The 21743-nt window shown below is 35.0% G+C and overlaps 4 protein-coding genes across 11 annotated transcripts; 3 read left to right on the top strand and 1 right to left on the bottom strand.

The window, feature by feature from the left end:
- Positions 1–1338: 1338 nt before the first annotated feature.
- LOC128866631 (syntaxin-6-like) lies at positions 1339–7123 on the top strand. Of its 2 annotated transcripts, XM_054107513.1 has the most exons (5): positions 1890–2692; positions 2943–3103; positions 5915–6569; positions 6650–6744; positions 6814–7123. In XM_054107513.1, exons 1-5 carry the CDS (start codon positions 2658–2660, stop codon positions 6888–6890), a joined length of 1023 nt encoding a protein of 340 aa, XP_053963488.1. In that variant the 5' UTR covers positions 1890–2657; the 3' UTR covers positions 6891–7123. The 2 variants fall into 2 exon arrangements, with proteins under 2 accessions (XP_053963489.1, XP_053963488.1); XM_054107514.1 differs by lacking the exons at positions 1890–2692; positions 2943–3103 and adding an exon at positions 1339–1508 and having other exon boundaries at positions 5890–6569.
- Positions 7124–10597: 3474 nt separating this feature from the next.
- On the top strand, positions 10598–12682 carry LOC128867628 (deoxyribodipyrimidine photo-lyase-like). Its single transcript, XM_054109042.1, has 3 exons — positions 10598–11681; positions 11858–12292; positions 12364–12682. Exons 1-3 carry the CDS (start codon positions 10700–10702, stop codon positions 12519–12521), a joined length of 1575 nt encoding a protein of 524 aa, XP_053965017.1. The 5' UTR covers positions 10598–10699; the 3' UTR covers positions 12522–12682.
- Positions 12683–16543: 3861 nt separating this feature from the next.
- Positions 16544–18871, top strand: LOC128866996 (deoxyribodipyrimidine photo-lyase-like). Of its 6 annotated transcripts, none has more exons than XM_054108080.1 (4): positions 16544–16686; positions 16853–17891; positions 17963–18397; positions 18497–18871. In XM_054108080.1, the coding sequence occupies exons 2-4, from the start codon at positions 16886–16888 to the stop codon at positions 18646–18648; spliced, it is 1593 nt and encodes a 530-aa protein (XP_053964055.1). In that variant the 5' UTR covers positions 16544–16686; positions 16853–16885; the 3' UTR covers positions 18649–18871. The 6 variants fall into 6 exon arrangements, with proteins under 6 accessions (XP_053964055.1, XP_053964059.1, XP_053964058.1 ...); XM_054108084.1 differs by having other exon boundaries at positions 16819–17891; XM_054108083.1 differs by having other exon boundaries at positions 16814–17891.
- A 345-nt stretch (positions 18872–19216) lies between these two features.
- On the bottom strand, positions 19217–20492 carry LOC128866998 (proteasome subunit alpha type-6). 2 transcript variants are annotated; one of them, XM_054108087.1, is made up of 5 exons: positions 20386–20492; positions 20200–20303; positions 19935–20111; positions 19716–19871; positions 19217–19651 (listed from the first exon to the last, which is right to left on the bottom strand). In XM_054108087.1, the coding sequence occupies exons 2-5, from the start codon at positions 20273–20275 to the stop codon at positions 19326–19328; spliced, it is 735 nt and encodes a 244-aa protein (XP_053964062.1). In that variant the 5' UTR covers positions 20276–20303; positions 20386–20492; the 3' UTR covers positions 19217–19325. The 2 variants fall into 2 exon arrangements, with proteins under 2 accessions (XP_053964062.1, XP_053964063.1); XM_054108088.1 differs by having other exon boundaries at positions 20200–20434.
- Between the last annotated feature and the right edge of the window lie 1251 nt (positions 20493–21743).

Here is a 21743-nt window from a genome sequence, read left to right as displayed (position 1 = left end):
TTCAGTAAAATTAAATAAATTAAAGTTTTATTAACCAGCAAGTAGAATTAGATATAGAAAATTTTCGAATGCTGAAATTTATTTTTTTCATTCTTCCAATTATGAAAATACATTTAAAAAGAAGATTCTATATATCTGCAAGAAAGTCGTGTATAACATTGGATATTCCCATTCCTATGAAGAACAATAATTATTATAAATTATAATTTGTTCCTCTAAACTTCAAAATCAACATTTTTTAATTCTTCGAGTTGATTTTGCGGAATTTCTAATGAAGATTTTTGAAAAATTACAGCAATTATAATTGTTGTAAAACCATAAGCACGCCACGTCACGGAGTAGTTTTATAATGCTTGATGACAATTTCTTATAATGCCCCTTTGATAAAGCCCGTCAAATGATTTTGTTTAATTTATTCGTTCATCGGCAGTTTTCCACTTTACTTGTTGGCAGCTGTGCCAATTAATGAAAATTACCCGTAACCGGTAAACTCCATGATATAATTTAATTATTTGCTACAGGCGCACAACACCTACAACGACGAGTAGAATTTGTTGCAGTCTTCGCACTAAATTCACTCGATTTCACAGACCCGAAATCGCTGTCGATTGATTAGTATTTTTACATTAAGTGACAGAGGTACTCTTGAGGCAGTATCTTTTATCTTTGATCTCGTTAATGGCTGAATTGACTACCGGATCTTCTAGAAGGAATACAGTTTGTTTAATGTTCCTTGCAGAAATTTTCTTCGTTTAAAGATTTTTCGCGTTGGCTCTGGTAGGAGATTATATAGTCTAATGCGCCACTAATTAGAACGCTGTCTGACTTTAATTATCTTTCAACCATTTTGGACTTCGACCATTCTGGCCAAACAGGTATTTCAAATGCAAGTATAAAGTTGCTTTCTATGTAACAAATCAAAATAATAGTTCGTAAATATTTGTTATTTCAGCTTTATAATTATTAATTTCGTTCAAATTCAATTTTAACTTGTATATATTTATAGCAATTTAGTGGTTCTTATGCTGATAACTTAGTTGTACTACACTTTTTAATCTTAAATATTCTAATATACTTGCATTGTAGATTTGAATTGATCTCTTAAATATCTCTTCTGAATTTTGTTAGACATTAATGAATAAATAAAGTTAATTATTTTATCCCTATTTTAAATGTTTGTACAATTCATAGGGCACTAATCGTCATATTTCTGATATACATGCAACATCCCTGATATTGACATAAAATCCAATTGAAATAAAAAAGAGTTGGTAGCCTCACTGTTTACCAAATTTGACACTTGCAGTCATAAGAAGAAAATGACCAAAAGAAAAATATAGTTTTCATGAAAATCCATAGAAAAGGAGAGAAGGAAAAACAAAGTATTTTCCAGCGCAGGCCCAAATGAAAATTCGGAAAATATAAACATACTGCGAGAGAGATTGCAAAAAGTAATGACTGAATAGTAGCGCGAAAGTGAAAACGGATGGAATCAAGCAACAGCAGTGGTAAGCAAAGAAATCCTTTACTAATTAAAAGGTAACAATTAAAAAAAAGTGATGCATAACAAGTAAAAGGTATTTGTAATTAAGTGCTATAATTCGACCGCAAGTGAGACTACATGTAGGTAATCAATTGAAAATCACATCGTTCAGTTGCGACACCTTGCATTGCACTGACCATGATTGATTGGAAAACTACGTACAGTGATGTAGGGTAGAAGTGGTATTGGTGGTTAACCAACTGGTAAAGCTGCGAGCAAATACTTATGTACACTCACACAGACATGCGCACGCTAGTTCCAACATCATATCAGCAGTCTGTGAGTGGGGGCATGCCCCTGCTTATGGATGGTTCTAAACGGAAAATGCGTGTGAGATATAAGAATTCAGTTAGTAAAGAACACGGACGTTAACAGAACGTACTGCACATTAACGGTCTTTTTGAGCACTTTGCTATACTTAAAAAGTTGTGAAACAGTAAAGAAAAACTTAAAATTTCTTCTCATACCTTTGAAAAGGTCTTAACAAGCAAATTCATTCATACGACTACTAAGCAAGTGAAAAGTGTTGCAAAATTCCAACAGCCAAAGGGTGAAGTTGGCAAAAGTTTCTGTAAAGAATATACTCAAAACTTTGATAACCGCAAATTAGCTTGGAAACGGCTTAAAAGATCGACATTCTGCGATGTATAGGAAAACCCGTACTACAAGCATCTATACAATCGACCAAAAGAAAAAAATTAATGGAAAATCCATAGAAAGGAACTGATAATTACGGTATTAATAAAATTGCACCCTTTTTTGAAATTCGGAAGACATCCTTGCATCTGATTGCGACTGAATGGACCTCAATCGTTTCTCTTGTGTCCATTTACTTATGTGAGTGAACGTCACCCGTGCGTCAGGAAAATCTATAAAAGTTTTCAAAAACTTGCAAAGGGAAAGTAGCAAGTAAGAGTAAAAAAACAAACGACACTCATAAATATCACAGAGCGAAGAATAGAAAACAAAAAGGGAGCAGCGCCGTCACTGCAAGGGACAAATCAAGTAGTGTAACGGGACACAACTTAAAATAAAACGTAGCGAGAAGTGTGCAATCAGCATAAAAACATATTACAATAGTGGTAGCGGCGTACTTTTAAAACAATCACGCGTGATGTCTCTGGAAGATCCATTCTTCGTTGTTAAGGAGTGCGTAAATTTGGGCTATTTGTTTTTTAATTTTTTCGTTTTTGTTTTCCGCTCCCAGAAGATATGTTGTTTATCTTGCTAATTATTGCATGTGTTTCTTTTTTCTTCAAATATTCAATTTCTCATTGCCGATGGATATACGAAATGCTCCGCTAATGCGAAACCAAATGCTATTTCGACTGGTGGTTGTCTCGTAATGCCGGATCCACTACGTAATTCCCATCATCATTCGGTTGCTTGACCCCTGCAGCGAAGTATTTAAAGCATTAAATAAAACGCGCGGCCTATATCTACGTTGGCGTGAGTTAAGTGATAGCAGCGGAAGTGCTGAAATTGAATGGACGACAACCGAATTAAGGAACTCTTTGCGCAGCATTGAATGGGACTTGGAAGATTTGGAAGACACTATTAATATCCTTTTTTAAGAAATTCATACTATTGATATTTCTAAATGTGTGCGTGCGTGTATGTACCAATATTATGTGAGCTTGTGTGGATCCATGTAGGTGTTAAAGTTTGCTAACGTTGGTGGCGTAATCTAAGCCACATAATATAAATATTTATATTTATATTGTTTGCCTGCCGCATATACCACTAACTATATAAACAGATTAACGCCGACACTATAGACTATAATAATGGCTGAGCCTGTTTACTATATAACAGTAAAATGCGAATTATAAATAGTTATAGAGTGTTTGTGAAAAATCAATTTCGGTTTAGTCATGAATAATATGCATAAGTAAACACCGCGCAGACTTACATATTACCACCGGCTTATCTAGTTTGCTTTCGATATGATAGTTTTCGCTGACTGTGCCGTTGTAAAATTCAATTCTTATCAACCAAAGATTTATTAGGTGGTGAAGATAACATTAGACTATTACCTGGTGTGAGTGTAAGCTCACGTTTTTTGACCGACTGTCTATCGGTAATAAATAAAAGTTTCTGACTTTATCAGCAAATGAAGAATTTCAACTTAAAATCTAGATTTGTTTGGTCTTCAGACCGACACCACTACTTAAAAATTGCTGCTTCTTACTCCTATATATATGGCTTCAAAATCATTGCAGGATTTTGGGGCTTTTATAGTCCAGTATATATGTATATATTCTTGTATTTTCAAATACAAGAGAACTATCATCTTTTATGCGTTTATAAGGAAAATGGGTGTTTGGAAGTGAACATTTTGAGTTGCAGAAAAGTCGTTCATGGCTTGCCATCAAGAATATAATGATTACTGCGCATTGTGACCAATCGCAATTATCAATTATAAGAACTTGCGGCAAATCTTACAAAACTGTTAAAACCTCTCGCTTTATTGAGTATTTCAATGTACACCTTCTGATTTTTATCGTACAGAAGAGTCAATAATTCAGCGCTTTGTTCTTCCATCAAAAATGCTGCTTGAGAGCAGGGTTATGTATTCGCATTTTTACGGAAGTATAGTCTCATACACCGATGATTGTTCTTTGCTGATAGCGGACAATAATATCACCGAGCTATACGTTGTATATATTGCTGAACAGTAACATAAGTACCTTATTCAGCTTTGTTACCGCACGTAATCTTGAGAAACTCCGCCATTAACAAACCCCGGTGCAGGGAATATATCCCAAGTGGCTCGCCGATCGCACGTGGCGGGAAGAGCATGTATAATTTTCATATCGCTACTGTGAGTTACAACGACACGTACAATAGTGAACAACTTCCATACAGGCCCAAACGCCACTCTCCATATCGCCTTTGAACACCACTTTAGCCGCCAGAAGTAATGGAATTACATTGATATCAACATAGGCAGCCGTTTAACAAATTACTACAGCAACACTTGGTGTCCCATGACAATAGAATTATTGTAGAATTAGAGTAGCTATAGAATTAGTTGCATACAATAAAGAAAGCGTTAGGCCGATCGTTGTATATTTTTCGACTAGCTTTTTTTTTAGATAACGAGAATTTTTTAATTTTACAAATTGAATACTTATTCCGTTTTTTTCTTAATACACCGTTGTATTTTATTTCGTTTGTTAACACAATGTTATATAATATTTTTTCTTCCGCCCTAGTTTCTTATTAATTTTTATCAATTTTTCAATGAAACTATAGTGCATTCATCTGGAAACACCATATAAATTCCAGCTTCCTACGTTGTGAAAATTTAAAAAACTTCAAGAAATTTTCAAAAAAAAAAAAAAAAATAACACTTTTTAATTCGAATTTTTAGAAAGTTTTAGGTATGCAGGTTTATATATGTATATATATATACCATATAATTGGCGTACACCCTTTTTGGGTTTTTGGCCGAGCTCCTCCTCCTATTTGTGGTGTGCGTCTTGATGTTGTTCCACAAATGGAGGGACCTACAGTTTCAAGCCGACTCCGAACGGCAGATATTTTTATGAGGAGCTTTTTCATGGCAGAAATACACTCTGAGGTTTGCCATTGCCTGCCGAGGGGCGACCGCTATTAGAAAAATGTTTTTCTTAAATTTGGTGTTTCACCGAGATTCGATCCTACGTTCTCTCTGTGAATTCCGAATGGTAGTCACGCACCAACCCATTCGGCTACGGCGGCCGCAGGTTTGGGTGTTTCTTCCATATAAAAAAATTTTGGGATTTGTTATATGGAGAAAATGCGCAAGACCGCTACTCTTCACTTCACTCAGTCACATCATAGTTACACTTTATTAAACAAAAATTCAATGGGCTATAAAACTGCATACCTAAAATTTTTCTACATGATCCAAATTTTTCTAAAAACGTAGATTAAAAATTTTGAAAGTTTTTGAATTTCTTTTAATTTGCATAGAGTTTGAAATTGTATTTCAGTATATGGTTTATATATTTTCGTAAAGCAATTATTAAAATTAAATAAGAAGTTGGTAAATTGTCAAAACTTGTCAGTAAGCCGCCTTGGTAGTTATTTTTCGCACTGTACGTATATATGTTTGTTTGTTATACGTTTGTTGTTTTATTTGCTATTTTACCCGGTCTCCCATGGCCAATGTATGAATGTATAGGTAGATGACTACTTGCAGATCTTATTTCAATTTATGCGCTTTCATACTACAACTCTATTTCCTACTCTTTTATATTTTAAACACATACGCGCACATTTAATCATACACAACTAAACACATATGTACATACATAGTCGTACAGTCATATACCAACTTGCCTGACAATTATTTTAAGGTCTTCCTTAATGCAATCACCGCACGCATAGTCGAAAAGAATCCAAATAAATTTCGCATTGATAATCGTGAACTTTTGAGTCGGCGCCATTTCATCGACAACACGCGCGATGAGGTCAAACAGATGAAAGAGAAGATGAGCCTGAATCGGAACAGGGACAGAGATATAACGGCACATCAACCATTACTCGATGAGCACAATCATAACGAACTTAATCATCAAAACAGTCAGAACGGAAACAACAATTACAACAACAACTATAACAATAGCCTAAACAACAGTAATCATCACAACAATCAGCATAATCACCATCATCACGGTATCAACGATAAAACCTATCTAGTCGAGTGTTCGAACGGTGGCATCGGTGGCGGTCTATTACAACAGAATTCTTTGATAACCGGTGGCAGTGGTGTAGCCAATACAATTGCCGGTACAATGGCAGCAGCGGCACAACGTCACAGTGGCACAAAGTACTCCAAATTAGAGAATGCAGTCGATAGTCCGGGTCATTATGCATCGTTGGATAGTCCTGGGCATCGATTTGTGGGCGAAACGGTGTCGGTGCAGCAGCGCATGATGCAAGGGCAAGATGAGCAGCTAGATATGATAAGTGATTCCATTGGAACGTTAAAGACTGTGTCGCGTCAGATAGGCGTGGAGTTGGATGAGCAGGCTGTGTAAGTGGCGAAAAGAATTTGTAATACAAAATTCTGCGAACTCAAATTAGATTAAATAAAATTTTATATTTTTTCTACAGCATGCTGGATGATTTTGGTAATGAATTTGATACAACGGAATCCAAATTAGATACAACCATGAAGAAAGTTGCCAAAGTATTACACATGAATAATGGTAAGTGGTGAAACCGCGATGAAATTAAACCCTATGGAACTACTAATAGTGAATTTATTTTATTAACAGATAAACGTCAATGGGCCGCTATTTTCATACTATCCGCGCTTTTGTTACTTGTGATAATTTTATTTATAGTTTTGTAAATATTTCGCTAAGTAAAAAAATTTTCCGCGTCATAGTTGGCATTTTATTTATTTATTATGTGTATTTAATATCAAACTACCATATACATATGTATTTATATAGTCTATCGAAAATTTTGAGTTTCATTTGTTATGGTTAATTTATTGCTATCAAATGTTAAAAAAATAACACAGTCACTACATATGTATAACAAACGTCCAAAATAAACGAGTTATTCGCGGAAGTAAACTAATTCCCAAATTCACTAACGCTTGATCGTTGACGCCAAAAGTTATGGAATCATACTTTTTCTTAACTAAGAGTCTTATACTATTTGTTGGAAAAAATCCATTGTTAGGTTTTCTGTTGAAGAAGCAGTAAACACTTCATAATAAACTTTTGGGAAAAGCTACTGAAATGACAATTCCAATGTATATTGTCCCCAAGACAGTCGAGTCTACGATATCGGAGCGGAATATTTCATTTATTCAATGATAACAGTTCTTATAACATACATATCGCTTATTTACTCCGAAAAAACTCTAACTTGCAACCAAAATGTTGAGAAAAACAGTTTTCAAGTTTTCACTTTACTATGCTTCCTGAGTAAAAGCAAAACCATATTTTCATCTAATGTGATACTGTTAGTTGCCATCGCCACAACAGAATGAATGAAAGAAGATAATCTTTGGCCTAATTGCGTTCTGGATACTGTAATCTATCCAAAATCGACCGCGACATACCCAACATATGTCCAGCATGTGAAGGCACACCGCACGACCTTAATCACCTCTTCACATGCCCCATCAAAGTTACTCACCTAACACCCCTCTCCCTCTGGACCCAACCTATCGGAACAGCACTTTCCTGGGTCTACCAATAGATAAGTTAGACGAAGACGACAGGTAACTGCATCATACTGACAGGGTTTAGTAAGCTGCTGCAACAACAACATAATCATGGATTATGACACTATTGAAGAAAATATGTTATAGTTATCTTCAGTAAAATTAAATAAATTAAAGTTTTATTAACCAGCAAGTAGAATTAGATATAGAAAATTTTCGAATGCTGAAATTTATTTTTTTCATTCTTCCAATTATGAAAATACATTTAAAAAGAAGATTCTATATATCTGCAAGAAAGTCGTGTATAACATTGGATATTCCCATTCCTATGAAGAACAATAATTATTATAAATTATAATTTGTTCCTCTAAACTTCAAAATCAACATTTTTTAATTCTTCGAGTTGATTTTGCGGAATTTCTAATGAAGATTTTTGAAAAATTACAGCAATTATAATTGTTGTAAAACCATAAGCACGCCACGTCACGGAGTAGTTTTATAATGCTTGATGACAATTTCTTATAATGCCCCTTTGATAAAGCCCGTCAAATGATTTTGTTTAATTTATTCGTTCATCGGCAGTTTTCCACTTTACTTGTTGGCAGCTGTGCCAATTAATGAAAATTACCCGTAACCGGTAAACTCCATGATATAATTTAATTATTTGCTACAGGCGCACAACACCTACAACGACGAGTAGAATTTGTTGCAGTCTTGTCTTACATTTTTTGCGCGAACCTGAGTTCGAAATTTGTTTTCATTCCCTGACTTTTAGTGATGATGAACTAGCGTTCGCTAATTTAAAATTTCAAAACTTAAATGCTGTTAATTTAGTATTTGAGTACGAAAACAAATTTAAATTTATCGCGTTATTCAATTCTTATCTAAACTTTTAATTAAAAAAGTTGATGCATTACATTTTAATATTTAATAATTAGGTTATACATGCACATATAATGTGATCAGAATTTGTTTCACATTTGCTTCTTTAGTTTACAACCTATCTACATACAAATTTTCCAATTCCAATACAAATGAATATACATAAGTCCATACATAAGCATATTTGTATCAAGCGGCTTACAAACAAATATATAAGAGCATATAAAAAGTTGTTGTCTTCAAATTGTCATAAACAAAATACTGCACATTTAGAAAACAAAAAACGCAAAACAGAAAATTACTTCTAAAACCTTGGCAAACAAACGAATTATACACTAATTCCAATTAAAAGTTTGAAAGAAAATTTGTAAATCTAGTTCAAAACGCAAATGTATCATTTAGTAACAATTACAATTCGAGTAAAACGTATGTATGTATATGTGAGAAGTATATAAAAAGCGCATATTTATTGTATATGAAATGGTATGTTTTAATTTACGTAAAAGATGTATGTAATTTTAAATTCCAGTCAAATACAAAGTAGTCAAAACTTGAAACCAAAAAACGTATAATCGAAGTTTAAAATGTAATGAAATGTACTTATAAAACAAATTCAATTGCGAAAATATATATATATATATATACAACTATATACAAACAATGAAATTTTCTAATTAAACGAGAGCCCGGGGTACCTCAAACGAAGTAGTTGAATCTGCAATTCTTTTTAAATTTTTCATTTAAAGCTTTAATTACAATTTACTTTTTCGATTATTATTGAAAATTATGTATTGCAATATTGATTACATGAAAATACATATTAGCATTAAATTAGATGTTCAAGCTTGATAGTATTTTTTTTTCAGAAACAACGCAGAGTAGTTTCACTTTTGAAATGAGATTAATATGAATCGAAGTTATTTTATTTTTACTTAATAATAAACCAGCACATACATACATACATATGTTATTGGTGCTTTATTGAAAATCATAGCAATACATCGTAAAAAACGATTAAATGTAAAAATTACACTTTGTAATTTCGTAACGAATTTTGTTTTTAAATTAACTTAACTTCGCTTACCTGTGAACCCGACATGGCATGGATACTCAGCATTTAAAATACCTTAAAACTTCGTTTTCAGGAGCCTCATAGTTTTCGCTTATAGTTTTAACATTTTCTATTAGATTTTTCGACACCATTTTTTTGGTTTTATTGGAAATTTAACTTTATTTTATATTATAGCACCATTGAGACATTGACATTGAGCATTCCTAACGTATATGCATTGTGCGTGACTACCATTCGGTAGCGCCAGGGTCGGACACGCCACGCCAAAATGATAGAAAATATTTTTTTCCTAATAGCGGTCGTCCCTCGACAGTCAATTGCAAACCTTCCTGTAGATTTCTATGACGAAAAAGTACAATCGGTCATTCGGAAGCGGTATTATTAAACTGAATATATATGTATATCCCTCCATTTGTAGAGAAAAATCAAGACGCATACCAAAAAACTCGGCCAACGAGTAACAAAGGGTGCAACCGCTAATTATATATTATATATTTATTTATTTAAACAGCGTTTAAAAGGCGTAGTACTTTCTGGATATGTATATACAACAATGCTAACGCATCATTTTAAATTATTAAATTTCCCAACAAAAAGAAAAATCAAATTAAACTATACGAAAACACTCTCTATTTTTTTTTTATTTACACGCAAACTACAAATTATCGAGAATAGAAATGTTTCTAATCTAAAAAAGCACATTTAATAGTTTTCACATTTTCCTCATAATTGCTAATTTTCAAAAAAAAAAATTAAAAAAACGCCCGGAAATCCTAAATTTTTCCGATGAAATTTTCGTAAGCTGAAAGCGAATAGTTTGACACAGAACTAGTATCGATTTAAATAAGTTTGTTTACGATTTGCGTTCCTTTAGCAATCGATAACTTTTTTTCGATACCTTGCTTTTATTCTTCACCATCAAACACCAATGCAAAAATATTGCATTCCAATGAAATCATAAACAAAGCTTTTGCAAAAATTATTAACGGATTTAAAGTATTTGTATAGAAGCGGTTAGTCCTTCAAAATGAAGCGCGCAAAGGGCAAAACCAGCAACACCACGCAGAGCAAGAAAACAAAATCTGCATCCGAAAATGTAAAGGATGACGCTGCTGAAAGTCCTAATACTGAGATGACAGGATCAGATATAATTTCAATTGAATTACTGCAACAGCGCCGCTTGGCCACAGCTAAAAGTATTTCCGATTTTCAATTCAATAAAAAGCGGGTACGTGTGCTTAGTGCCGCAAAAGAAGTGTGCGAATCCCGTTGCGGCGGCATACTGTATTGGATGTCACGCGACGCACGCGTTCAGGATAATTGGGCATTTTTATTCGCTCAACGGCTAGCTCTAAAATTAAAACTACCGCTTTTAGTTACCTATTGTCTCGTACCAAAATTTCTAAACGCTACACTACGCCATTATAAATTCTTATTGGGTGGCTTGGAAGAAGTGGAACGTGAATGCCGTGAACTGCAAATCCCTTTCCAACTATGTTTAGGTCCAGCCGCAGAGTGCCTACCTAAATTAGTGCGATCGCAAAAAATAAGCGCCCTCGTGTGTGATTTTACGCCGTTACGTGTGCCTCAGGAGTGGGTGGAACAGGTAAAAGCAGCACTGCCTGCTGAAGTACCTTTTACACAAGTGGATTCACACAACGTAGTGCCATTATGGGTTGCCTCTGACAAGCAAGAATATGGAGCGCGTACTATACGTGGAAAAATCAATTCAAAACTAACAGAATTTCTTACGGAATTTCCACCAGTAATAAAGCACCCTCACAATAAAAATGTTATGAAAAGTTGTGAAATAATAGATTGGGATGGAGCTAAAGCATTTTTGGAGTGTGATCGTTCCATAGATGCAGTAGAGTGGGCACAACCGGGATATATAGCAGCATGCGCTCAACTGCAGAGCTTTTGTAAAAAACGTCTGCGCATTTTCAGCGATAAACGAAATGACCCAACTATAAATGCGCTTTCCGGACTCTCGCCATGGTTCCACTTTGGTAATTATAATAAAGAAAAAATAATTAGAGATATTAGAGGAATATGAAAATATTGGTTATTTTGACTAACTAGTAAGATACTATCAGGAAGGTATTGAAATTTTCAATATCTTTTCGCTCTTCTTTTTAAAACGACGAACAAACAAACAAACCAATTTTTTTTAATATTTACAAAGGCCAAATTTCTGTGCAACGTTGTGTTCTCGAGGTAATGAAATACAAATCAAAATACAAAGCATCTGTAGAAGCGTTTTGCGAAGAAGCTATCGTTCGACGAGAATTGGCGGATAATTTTTGTTACTACAATGAACATTATGACAGCCTAAAGGGTTTGCACGCGTGGGCGGCTAAAACGCTTGAAGATCACCGGAAAGATAAACGTAGCCCCTCTTATACACTCGTCGAATTCGAAGAGGCGAGCACTCACGATGATCTTTGGAATGCAGCGCAGCTACAACTGGTGCACGAAGGCAAAATGCACGGGTTTCTGCGCATGTACTGGGCTAAAAAAATATTGGAGTGGTCCTGTACACCTGAAATGGCGCTGGAAATTGCAATAATTTTGAATGATAAATATAGTTTAGACGGCCGAGATCCCAACGGCTATGTAGGTGAGTTGAATAATAGGATAGATAAACCAAGTATTATAAATAAAAATACATTCAAACTATTATTTGTTTAGGTTGTATGTGGTCAATTGGTGGGGTACACGATCAAGGCTGGGCCGAACGACCAATTTTCGGAAAAGTGCGTTATATGAACTATAAAGGTTGTCAACGAAAATTTGATGTGGCGGAATTTGTAACGCGATATGGTGGCAAAGTACATGTATCAAAGTAATCCCAGTATTTTGTAAAATTAGTCTTGGAATCTCAATTATTTGCTCTTTTGAATTTTTATATGTGCATGCATGTGCAATTCGTTGTTACTATTACTGTTATTAATATTAAAAATAATAAATTGGCGAATCGTACGAGGCTAAGCCAACGGCAAAAATGTTATATATTCGCATTTATTTTGATAAATTGTTATTGCACAAGTATCAGAATTCTAGCTTGACAAATATAGATGTAACATAGTATAATGTAAGTAAAACTTAATTTTTTCATATATAATTTAAATATTATGCGCCGAAAATGTTATCTTGAGGCATTTAACGACATTTTCCTAAAATAATAACTCAATCAAAGGCCGAGAGGTAAAACAGTAATTATTAATTAACTGGAACCAGCCTTAGCCGAATGGGTTGGTGCGTGATTACCATTCGGAATTCACAGAGAGAACGTTGGTTCGAATCTCGGTGAAACCAAAATTAATAAAAACATTTTTCTAATGGCGGTCGCCCCTCGGGAAGCAATGGCAAACCTCCGAGTGTATTTCTGCCATGAAAAATCTTATAAAAATATCTGCCGTTCGGAGTCGGCTTGAAACTGTAGGTCGCTCCATTTGTGGAACAACACCACAAATAGGAGGAGGAGCTCGGCCAAACACCCAAAAACGGTGTATGTGCCAAATATATATATGTATATATATTATATATATATATATATATAACTGGAACCATTGAGTATGTAATAAGATATAAAATAATTATGTATATATATATATACATCTATCTATCAAGAAACATTAATTTACATTTTTTATTAATAAAAAAACTTATCTTACTTTGCTTTTTCACTTTGCTTTTAATTTTTAAACACTAACAGATGTGTGATATTTAACGTAATACTTTAATACATTTACAAAATTTGTTTATTAAACTGACCGGAAATACCCTTCACTTCCCTTTCGTGTGCAAAAGCTTATAAAGACGCGATAGATACCTTTCGATTAAATTTATCGATATAACTACTTTGGATTCTGTCTAATGGTATGTTTCCACTAGCATATAGGGTATATTCAATAACGCATTATAATGCGCAACGTACTTTTGCAGTGTTGGCAATGCGTTCAGAAATGCAAATATGGCAGTACTGCAAATGCATCGCGTTCCAAAACGCCATTTTTGTATCAAACGTCGCGCATTATTTGCAGGAAAAATTTTAATACTGCCAATCTATCAATTGCAACACTTGTCACATTGGCAGTGCTGGCAGCGCTGCAATTACTGCGCATTTATAATGTGTTTCTGAATATACCCATACAATTGCGTTGTTACGGTTATTGTAGCAACATAAACATTCCCCATATACATAAGGGGAATACTGCTGGAGTGACAGTCCTTGGCCGGATATAAGTATGGGTGCTCCAATAACATAGAATTGTCTGTCGTGGGAACGGCGCATTAGTAATTCAGTTTGACAGCTATCTTTCATGTTCTTGTGGTATCATTCTGTAGGTCCTTCCATGTATAGAAAACAAGAATGATAGAAAGAAGATTGCGCCCATCAGAGAATGCGTGAGGTCACGTTTTTCCAAGTTGTGCAGTACTGCCAACCAGTATTGCTCTTCGCAATAAATTTAGTGCTTTTTATACCGAAAATGCGAAAATTTTGATGTTTCGTGTTTGTTTCTTTTTTTTTTTAATTTAAAGCTACCGAAACTTAAAGTTAAAAAAAAATCTATATTATTATACAAAAGAAGGTTAAACATGGCCACTCTGAGAAGAGTGCTAGTTTGATATTTTGAATATGTGAATTTAATTTTTTGCTCCTTCTAAGGTTATGCAAGAATATTAAATGCCCCTCTCTCAACTCTTAAAATTGAACACCTTTTTACACATTTTAAAAAGCGTTTGAATTTACTGAATGCGGATTAAAACCATAGAGGTGTAATCGTTTCTTCCGGCCATCAATCCTTAGTGGGACATAGGGCATTAAGAGGTGTATTTATTGTAAACATAAGCCACAAAATACCATAAAATAGTAAAGAAAAGATACAATACTGACAGTTTTACAAAAAGAGTACCTTATCTAGTTGCATAATCTTAAATATAGCAAGTAAGTCGTTCCCTTAACAAAAGAGTCTTGCTTAACAAAAAAAAACTCATAAATTAAATTTTACATAAGCATAACACATTTATTAAAAAAAAACGCACATTCTAAAGATAATGTGTCACGCATACAAAGTTCTTTAAGTGATTCAATAAAAATTTGGTGTTTTATTTTCTTTAAATGAGCATTTTAGTGCGTTTTTATCTCCCAAACTAGGCAATACTGCAGTAGCGGGCAATGCCACGAGGTGTTAAAAAAAAGTAAAGTTAAATAAAACTGAGTGAATTATTGAACTAATTTTTAAAAAATGTATATTTTACAAATTATAAACATTACATTTTAATTAGAACAGGCTAGAAAAATGTCATGAAGAAAGAACTAAAATTCCGAGATTAAATAACAAAAAAAAAATGCTAAATCAAGTTAAGAAAATGGTAATCTGGCCATACTGGTGCTAAAATCACGTAACTCGTTGTCAAATTCGCTGAGAGCAAAGTAACGGGACCACAATAGGCGCCATCTCATTATTCTTTCATCATGTGTGGAAAATATCAAATAGGACACACAAATAGGACGAACTCGAACAAACACCTAACAGAGGTGTAAGCGCCAATTGTATATGCATACATACATATGTATATTATAAAATAACTTTCACTCTCTGTGAGTCTTAATGTCTGAGTAGATCTTGTGGTGCTATCACCCTTTCCACTAATGCAACGTATTGAGTTCAGATGGATCCTTTTTTGGCGAATGCAGCAGAAATACACTTCGGATCTAGCGTTAGCCACGATGCCAGCTTTGGGAAGAAGTGCTTGGCGGTAGACAAGCAGGGCTAGTTTACTGAGGCGGCATCCTTTGTTCGGGGAAAATCCGAAACAAAAAATTATAAGAAATATAGGAATTCTTTTAATATAGGGTATGCTGTTGCAAGTTAAACTTGTAAGCGAATAAACGAAGAGTAATTCAGTTGTAAGGTGAGCGTATACATGTAAAGTAAAGCAGTGAATTGTTGAAAATAAAGTAAAGCAAGTGGTGTTGCCTTTAGTTTGTGACTTTTATTCGACAATCCAGTGATTGAACTCAGAGGAATTATTGTGAGAGAATTGTTTGAATTTTAACGTACCACGTTGATTAATGGATTTGTACATATGCTCCTGATAGCCTAATGAAATTTCAGGCCTGGACGTTTTTATGATTCGAATTAAAGCACATTTGTCTCAAAACTGTTGCGCATTCTCATAAACTTTACGAGCAAGCCATTCCAATAGATTTTCAATAGTGTCCAGATCTGGGGAAATACGGTTGCCATGCTAAAATTTCAACGTTTTGGGACACAACCCAAACTTTGATCACTCTTCAAGTGTGTAAGGTGTATTATCCTGTTGATAGATCCAATTAATAGGTCCAAATGTTTCACGAATCTCGGGAAAAGATGATTCCAAAAGAGTTTTAAAGCTGTTTTCCGTCATTTTGTAGTCTACAATTTTCAATTCGAACGCGCCATAGTACTATACTGCTCCTTATACCATAACACCACTTTCACGGGGGTGATGTTGACTGAAATACTTTTCTCCTTTCTTAAGACATGAGAATAATAATTGTATCCATCCGTCCAATTAAAATTGAACTTCTTTTTCCATTCACCGGGATCATTATTTGTAGCAAAACTCCAAGTCATGTGCTCCATGCAGATATCGATTTGACCTTTTGAGCGATCTATTAAGCCTTGTTGCCTTCCCACTTTATTAGAATTAAGAAGTTTTCAACCAAACATAATAATTGCTTAAAAAAGATCCTTTTTCATAGCTTTAATGCGCAAATAATTTAGGCAAATTGAGTGCCTCTATTCAAGTGAACCCATAAATCAAGCATAATATTACAACTACTGAAGTTTTACTGCTGCGAAATACCGTTACATGGGATATTATTTTGATGCATGTTTATTTTCGAGCAAAGTGCAGTCTTCACTTGAATTAGCAGAAGCTAGATCAAATTTTATTAAAACATTTTCTTCCATAAAAATTATTGCTTCTAATCAAGTGAACCGGACTGTAATTGTGAAATATGTATGTAGGTGACCGCGCACTCAAATTCATATGAAATTCGAATTTATTAATTTGGCTAAATTTTTTAGTTTTGTTTAATTGTTTATAAATTTATCAGCATAATTTTAATTAATCCATTTTTTGAAAGCCTAGAAGCTAGTGAAAAAATCTTTTTCCGCAATTTTAGTACAAAGTCAATATCAGAAAATTACGTTTTACCATGAAGGTCAAATCTACCAATAAAAACAATTCCAAAAGTGCAAAGGCACCATTTCACAAAAGAAGTGAAAAATATGAGGCAGATTTCGTCGATGCATTAAACTATTCCACCAACAATGAAAGTGGTAAAAAAACATCGCACGTCATCTCGAAACAGTATCTCCAACGACGTCGTTTGACCGCAGGGAGAAGCATTTCCGAATTTCACTTTAACAAAAAACGCGTTCGTGTACTCAGTTCAGAAAATAAAGTAAGTGAATCGCGTTGCGGGGGTATACTCTATTGGATGTCGCGGGACGCACGCGTGCAAGATAATTGGGCGCTACTGTTCGCTCAGCGTTTGGCGCTTAAATTTGAACTACCACTTCTGATTGTATTTTGCCTTGAACCAAGTTCACCGCACATTACACTCCGTTATTACAAATTCTTACTGGGCGGTTTGGAAGAAGTAGAACGCGAATGTCGCCAAATATGCATTCCCTTCCATTTGTGTTTGGGACCAGTTGACGAGTGTTTGCCAAAAATGGTGCGCTTGCGCAATATCAGTGCGATTGTGTGTGATTTTGACCCATTACGGGAGGCACAGTTGCGGGTAGAAAAGGTAAAATTGGCACTGCCAGCTGATGTTCCTTTTACCCAAGTAGATGCGCACAACGTGGTACCATTATGGGTAACATCCGACAAGCAAGAATTTGTACCGTATTTTATGCGGCGTAGAATTTACCCGAGATTAGAGGAGTACCTCACTGAATTTCCTCCAGTAATACAACATCTGTACAACAAGAATGAAATGGATAGCAGCGAAACTCCTGTAGATTGGGAGTTGGTTCTTGCATCTTTACAGTCCGACCATTCGGTGGATGCAGTTGAATGGGCCCTGCCGGGTTATACAGCGGGATGTGCACAACTACAAAGCTTTTGTGCGACTCGTTTACCCATATATAGTGAGAAACGTAATAACCCAACTGTAAATGCACTGTCCGGACTATCGCCTTGGCTTCACTTTGGTATATCTGGTTAAAAAAAAATACATCATAAATATATTTAAATTTTCTTCTTGTCCTGGGTTGGTTTTTAGGCCAAATTTCAACACAGCGTTGCGTACTCGAAGTAATGCGCCACACTGCTAATTATAAAGCATCTGTAGAGGCGTTTTACGAGGAAGCTATCATTCGTCGTGAATTGGCGGACAATTTCTGCTATTACAATAAAAATTACGACAATCTAAAAGGTTTGTATGCTTGGGCATATAAAACACTTGATGACCACCGCGCGGACGAACGCAATCCTTCCTATACTCTATCCGAACTCGAAGAGGCGCGCACTCACGATGATCTCTGGAATGCAGCACAAATACAGCTGATGCGTGAAGGCAAAATGCATAGCTTTCTGCGTGTGTATTGGGCAAAAAAGATATTGGAATGGAGTTCTACACCAGAACTAGCTTTAGAATTTGCTATCTACTTAAACGACAAATACAGTTTGGATGGGCGGGATCCAAGCGGCTATGTAGGTGAGCTTTTAATTTAGTTTTCAAGAATGTACATACAAATGTTCAAAAACAACAAAGCATTCTCCATACGCGTTAATCGGGTACGATTTATTGTTTCAGGTTGCATGGGAGCAATTGGTGGTTTACATGACCACGCCTACCGCTCGAGACCAATATTTGGTAAAGTAGGTTATATGAACTATAAAGGTTGCCAACGTAAATTCGATGTGGCTGCATTTGTGGCGCGTTATGGTGGCAAAGTTTATGACTAAATGTTATTGATTTATTAGCTTTTCATTTTTTGTAAATGATCGTTGAATTGATGTTAATCTTTGTTAGTGTTTAATATTTGTCCCCCTTTTTTGTCTTTAAAGTAGCAGAGCCATACCATAACAACTACATATTCATAAGAAAAATTAAACAAATAACTTTGTGCTTACATTAATTTTTGATTGATGCTTTATGGAGTAAAATATAAAACCCATACAAACATAATCATTCAAATGCATATCCAATTTTTTATTTACCCAACTGGTGATTTTTTAAAGACTTGTTAGCTCCGTCATTGGTTATTTGCTTGGATTTCACATTGTCCAAAAGAGGTAGTTCAGCAACTGCTACAACAACCATCCGGGTAAGTATTGTGTTGTTACGGTATGTTTATAAGAGCTTGATGGGGTGCCACAACTGAACTCTTTTTATTTAATGCAGTTGGGATTATATAAATATATATTTTACCTACACACACTCACTAGTGTGATGAATTTTAATTTCTATTACACTTGAGTTTCGTAGCTTTTGCTCGGTGATATTTTTAATAAAATGATAAAATTTTATGTATTTTCCTCATTATAGCGCATTTTATTTTTGGCTAGCAATCAAAAGTTGACTTCGCCAAATCAACCAAAAATTAAAATCTTATGAAAAGTACAAATTCACTTCAGCTAAATTAATCCTTCTCTGCTATCTTTGTCAAGTGATCCTCAATTTCTTTTTCATCTAACACTGTAAATTGTGGAGAGTCCTTGGTGACAATTCCAATTTCAATACCATTTGGCTTGAAGTCGACTTGCAAAACTTGGCACAAACATGTAATAGCTAATTGTATTGCCTTCTCCGTTGATAAATCACTTTTGTATTTTTTCTCCAAATAACTTCTGGCATCTTGTTGTTTAACACCGATAGCCACGGCTTTTAGGCCACAATAATAGCCAGCAGGGTCGGTCTTATAGACAGCAGGTCCCAACTCATCATCGTAAGCAATAAGCACCATACCTAAAATTAATTGTAAACTTCATGAAGACTTTGCCTGTATAGTTTTAAACTTAGTAACACTCACTGCATGCTAGCGGGCGCATTTCCGCATTCTGGGTATACACTTGATTAACATCTGCTATACGGCGACATAAAACATCTACGGGTATATCATAGCCGAATTTGTAACGGAAGTTTGCAGCTTCGTAGCGAGCTTTTTGCACTTGGGAACGGCTATCAGCTACAATGTTAGAACAGAGATTAATAAAGATGATCATTTGAATGTTTTAGTTTATATATTTACATATGCGCCCTGTCATAACACAGCCAATATTTTTAGTGATACGAAATAAGTGTGTTACAGTTTCCGGATCAATTAGCTTCTCCGCAACTTTTTTTTGTGTGGCTACTACCGCGCAGTCTTTGCCTTTCAACGCCACCGATGTAAGACCTTCATGATCAATAGACTTGAAGGCATACTCTAAAGGTATAGAGATTTAGTTAACACAGATAATGAGGTAGGCTAAATAGGTGTATTTATTAGTTCAAACTCGAAATTTTCATCTTACCCACTTGGTAGAGACGACCCTCAGGCGAAAAAATAGTAATATGTCTGTCAAAGCCGGCTGAACTACCACGCGACATCTTTCAATTCCGCACACAAATTAAATAACTGCAAAATTTTATAAATAGTATGTTGTTCCACGTATTATACTTGTTTTAATACGAAGAAAGATTTAAATTTGCAAAATTACCTAGATGAAACAAAATTCCACGGATGACCAGCAAATTGTAAATTCTAGCTCTTCTTCTTTCAATGATATTTGTTCACATTTGACAATCAACCAGTCATTCCAACCTATAATAAAGTTGCCATATAACAATGTGGAACTTCTTTTTGTATTTACCAAATTTGCACTTGCACCAAATTAGGTACATGACACTGTAGTAGGCAATCAAGGCGAATTGAGTACCAATGGTGGTGCCATTAAAAATTAAAAAACAGTTACTTTATTTTCCGCGATTTTGACAAGTCTGACGTCAGGTCAGTTCGCAATACAAAACAAACAAAAGAAGGAAAAATTACGAGTTTGGGACACGTGATTAAAATATTGTCATGAAAGCTGTGAACTAAGCCATGATTATTTTACTTTAAGCCTATTTAGTATAAAGCGGTTGTTACCTAGTTCTTAAATCGAACCTCTTGGTTGCCAGATGATTCTGGATGTAAATAATAGCCATTTTCAAACTGCAGCAACAAATATAAGGAACGATTGCATTTCTAGGGCTTTTTGAATTTTTTTAAATTAATTTCACGTAATTGGTGCATCGCGATTTCGAAATGGGAAAATGACGATTTCCATTTTTGGCACATGCAAGACCGTGGCAATTTGATGTTCGAATATCTGGACGGAAGAGTGAAGTACAGCACATGCCGGCGAAAACCATTTCACTCCTATTGCGAATGTCGGCTAGCAGTAGATATTTACTTTTAAGCAATTATCGATTATCGATGCAACTGTGGGAATCGGTGAGATGTTGTCGACCAATAGAATCGATTCAATACAAGAATCTAATCAACTGCCAGCCGGCATTCGCAATAGGGTGTATATTGTAGCGAAACTACTGGTAACAATACCTTGTCACTAGGTGGCGAGACAAATCTCGCCAGAAGATACGAGTTGTCAAATCTAGAAATTACGATAGTTATCAAGGCGAATTTATTACAGGTGACAGCAAACACATATAAGTAAAACCCTACATGTATTTGTTGTTGCGTTTGGTCCAACCATCACGTCCAAATCAGCAAGCAAATGTAAACATACGAATGTAAACATACCAATACATACAAGCAAAGCATATCATTTTGACGTAAGCCATACCTACGGCGAAAAATTCAGCTGGGTGAATGCTGTCACCTTAATAAATCCACCTTGGATAGTTATTAAGCGTTTGTATATAAGCAGAGCTGCATGACGCCGTGGCTAGAAAGTATATGTGCGTGTGTAAAATTTCTTGTGTTTGCTGGTTTCCATTGCTTTCGCCTACTCTTCTTCTTGAAAAACAAGTAATTCCCCTTCCTTTTGTTTGCTTATTGATGGACTCTTACGAC

This window comes from Anastrepha ludens, chromosome 6, assembly GCF_028408465.1.
Source record: "Anastrepha ludens isolate Willacy chromosome 6, idAnaLude1.1, whole genome shotgun sequence".
NCBI classification, from domain to species: Eukaryota; Metazoa; Arthropoda; class Insecta; order Diptera; family Tephritidae; genus Anastrepha; species Anastrepha ludens.
This window is presented reverse-complemented; position numbering and strand designations above follow the sequence as displayed.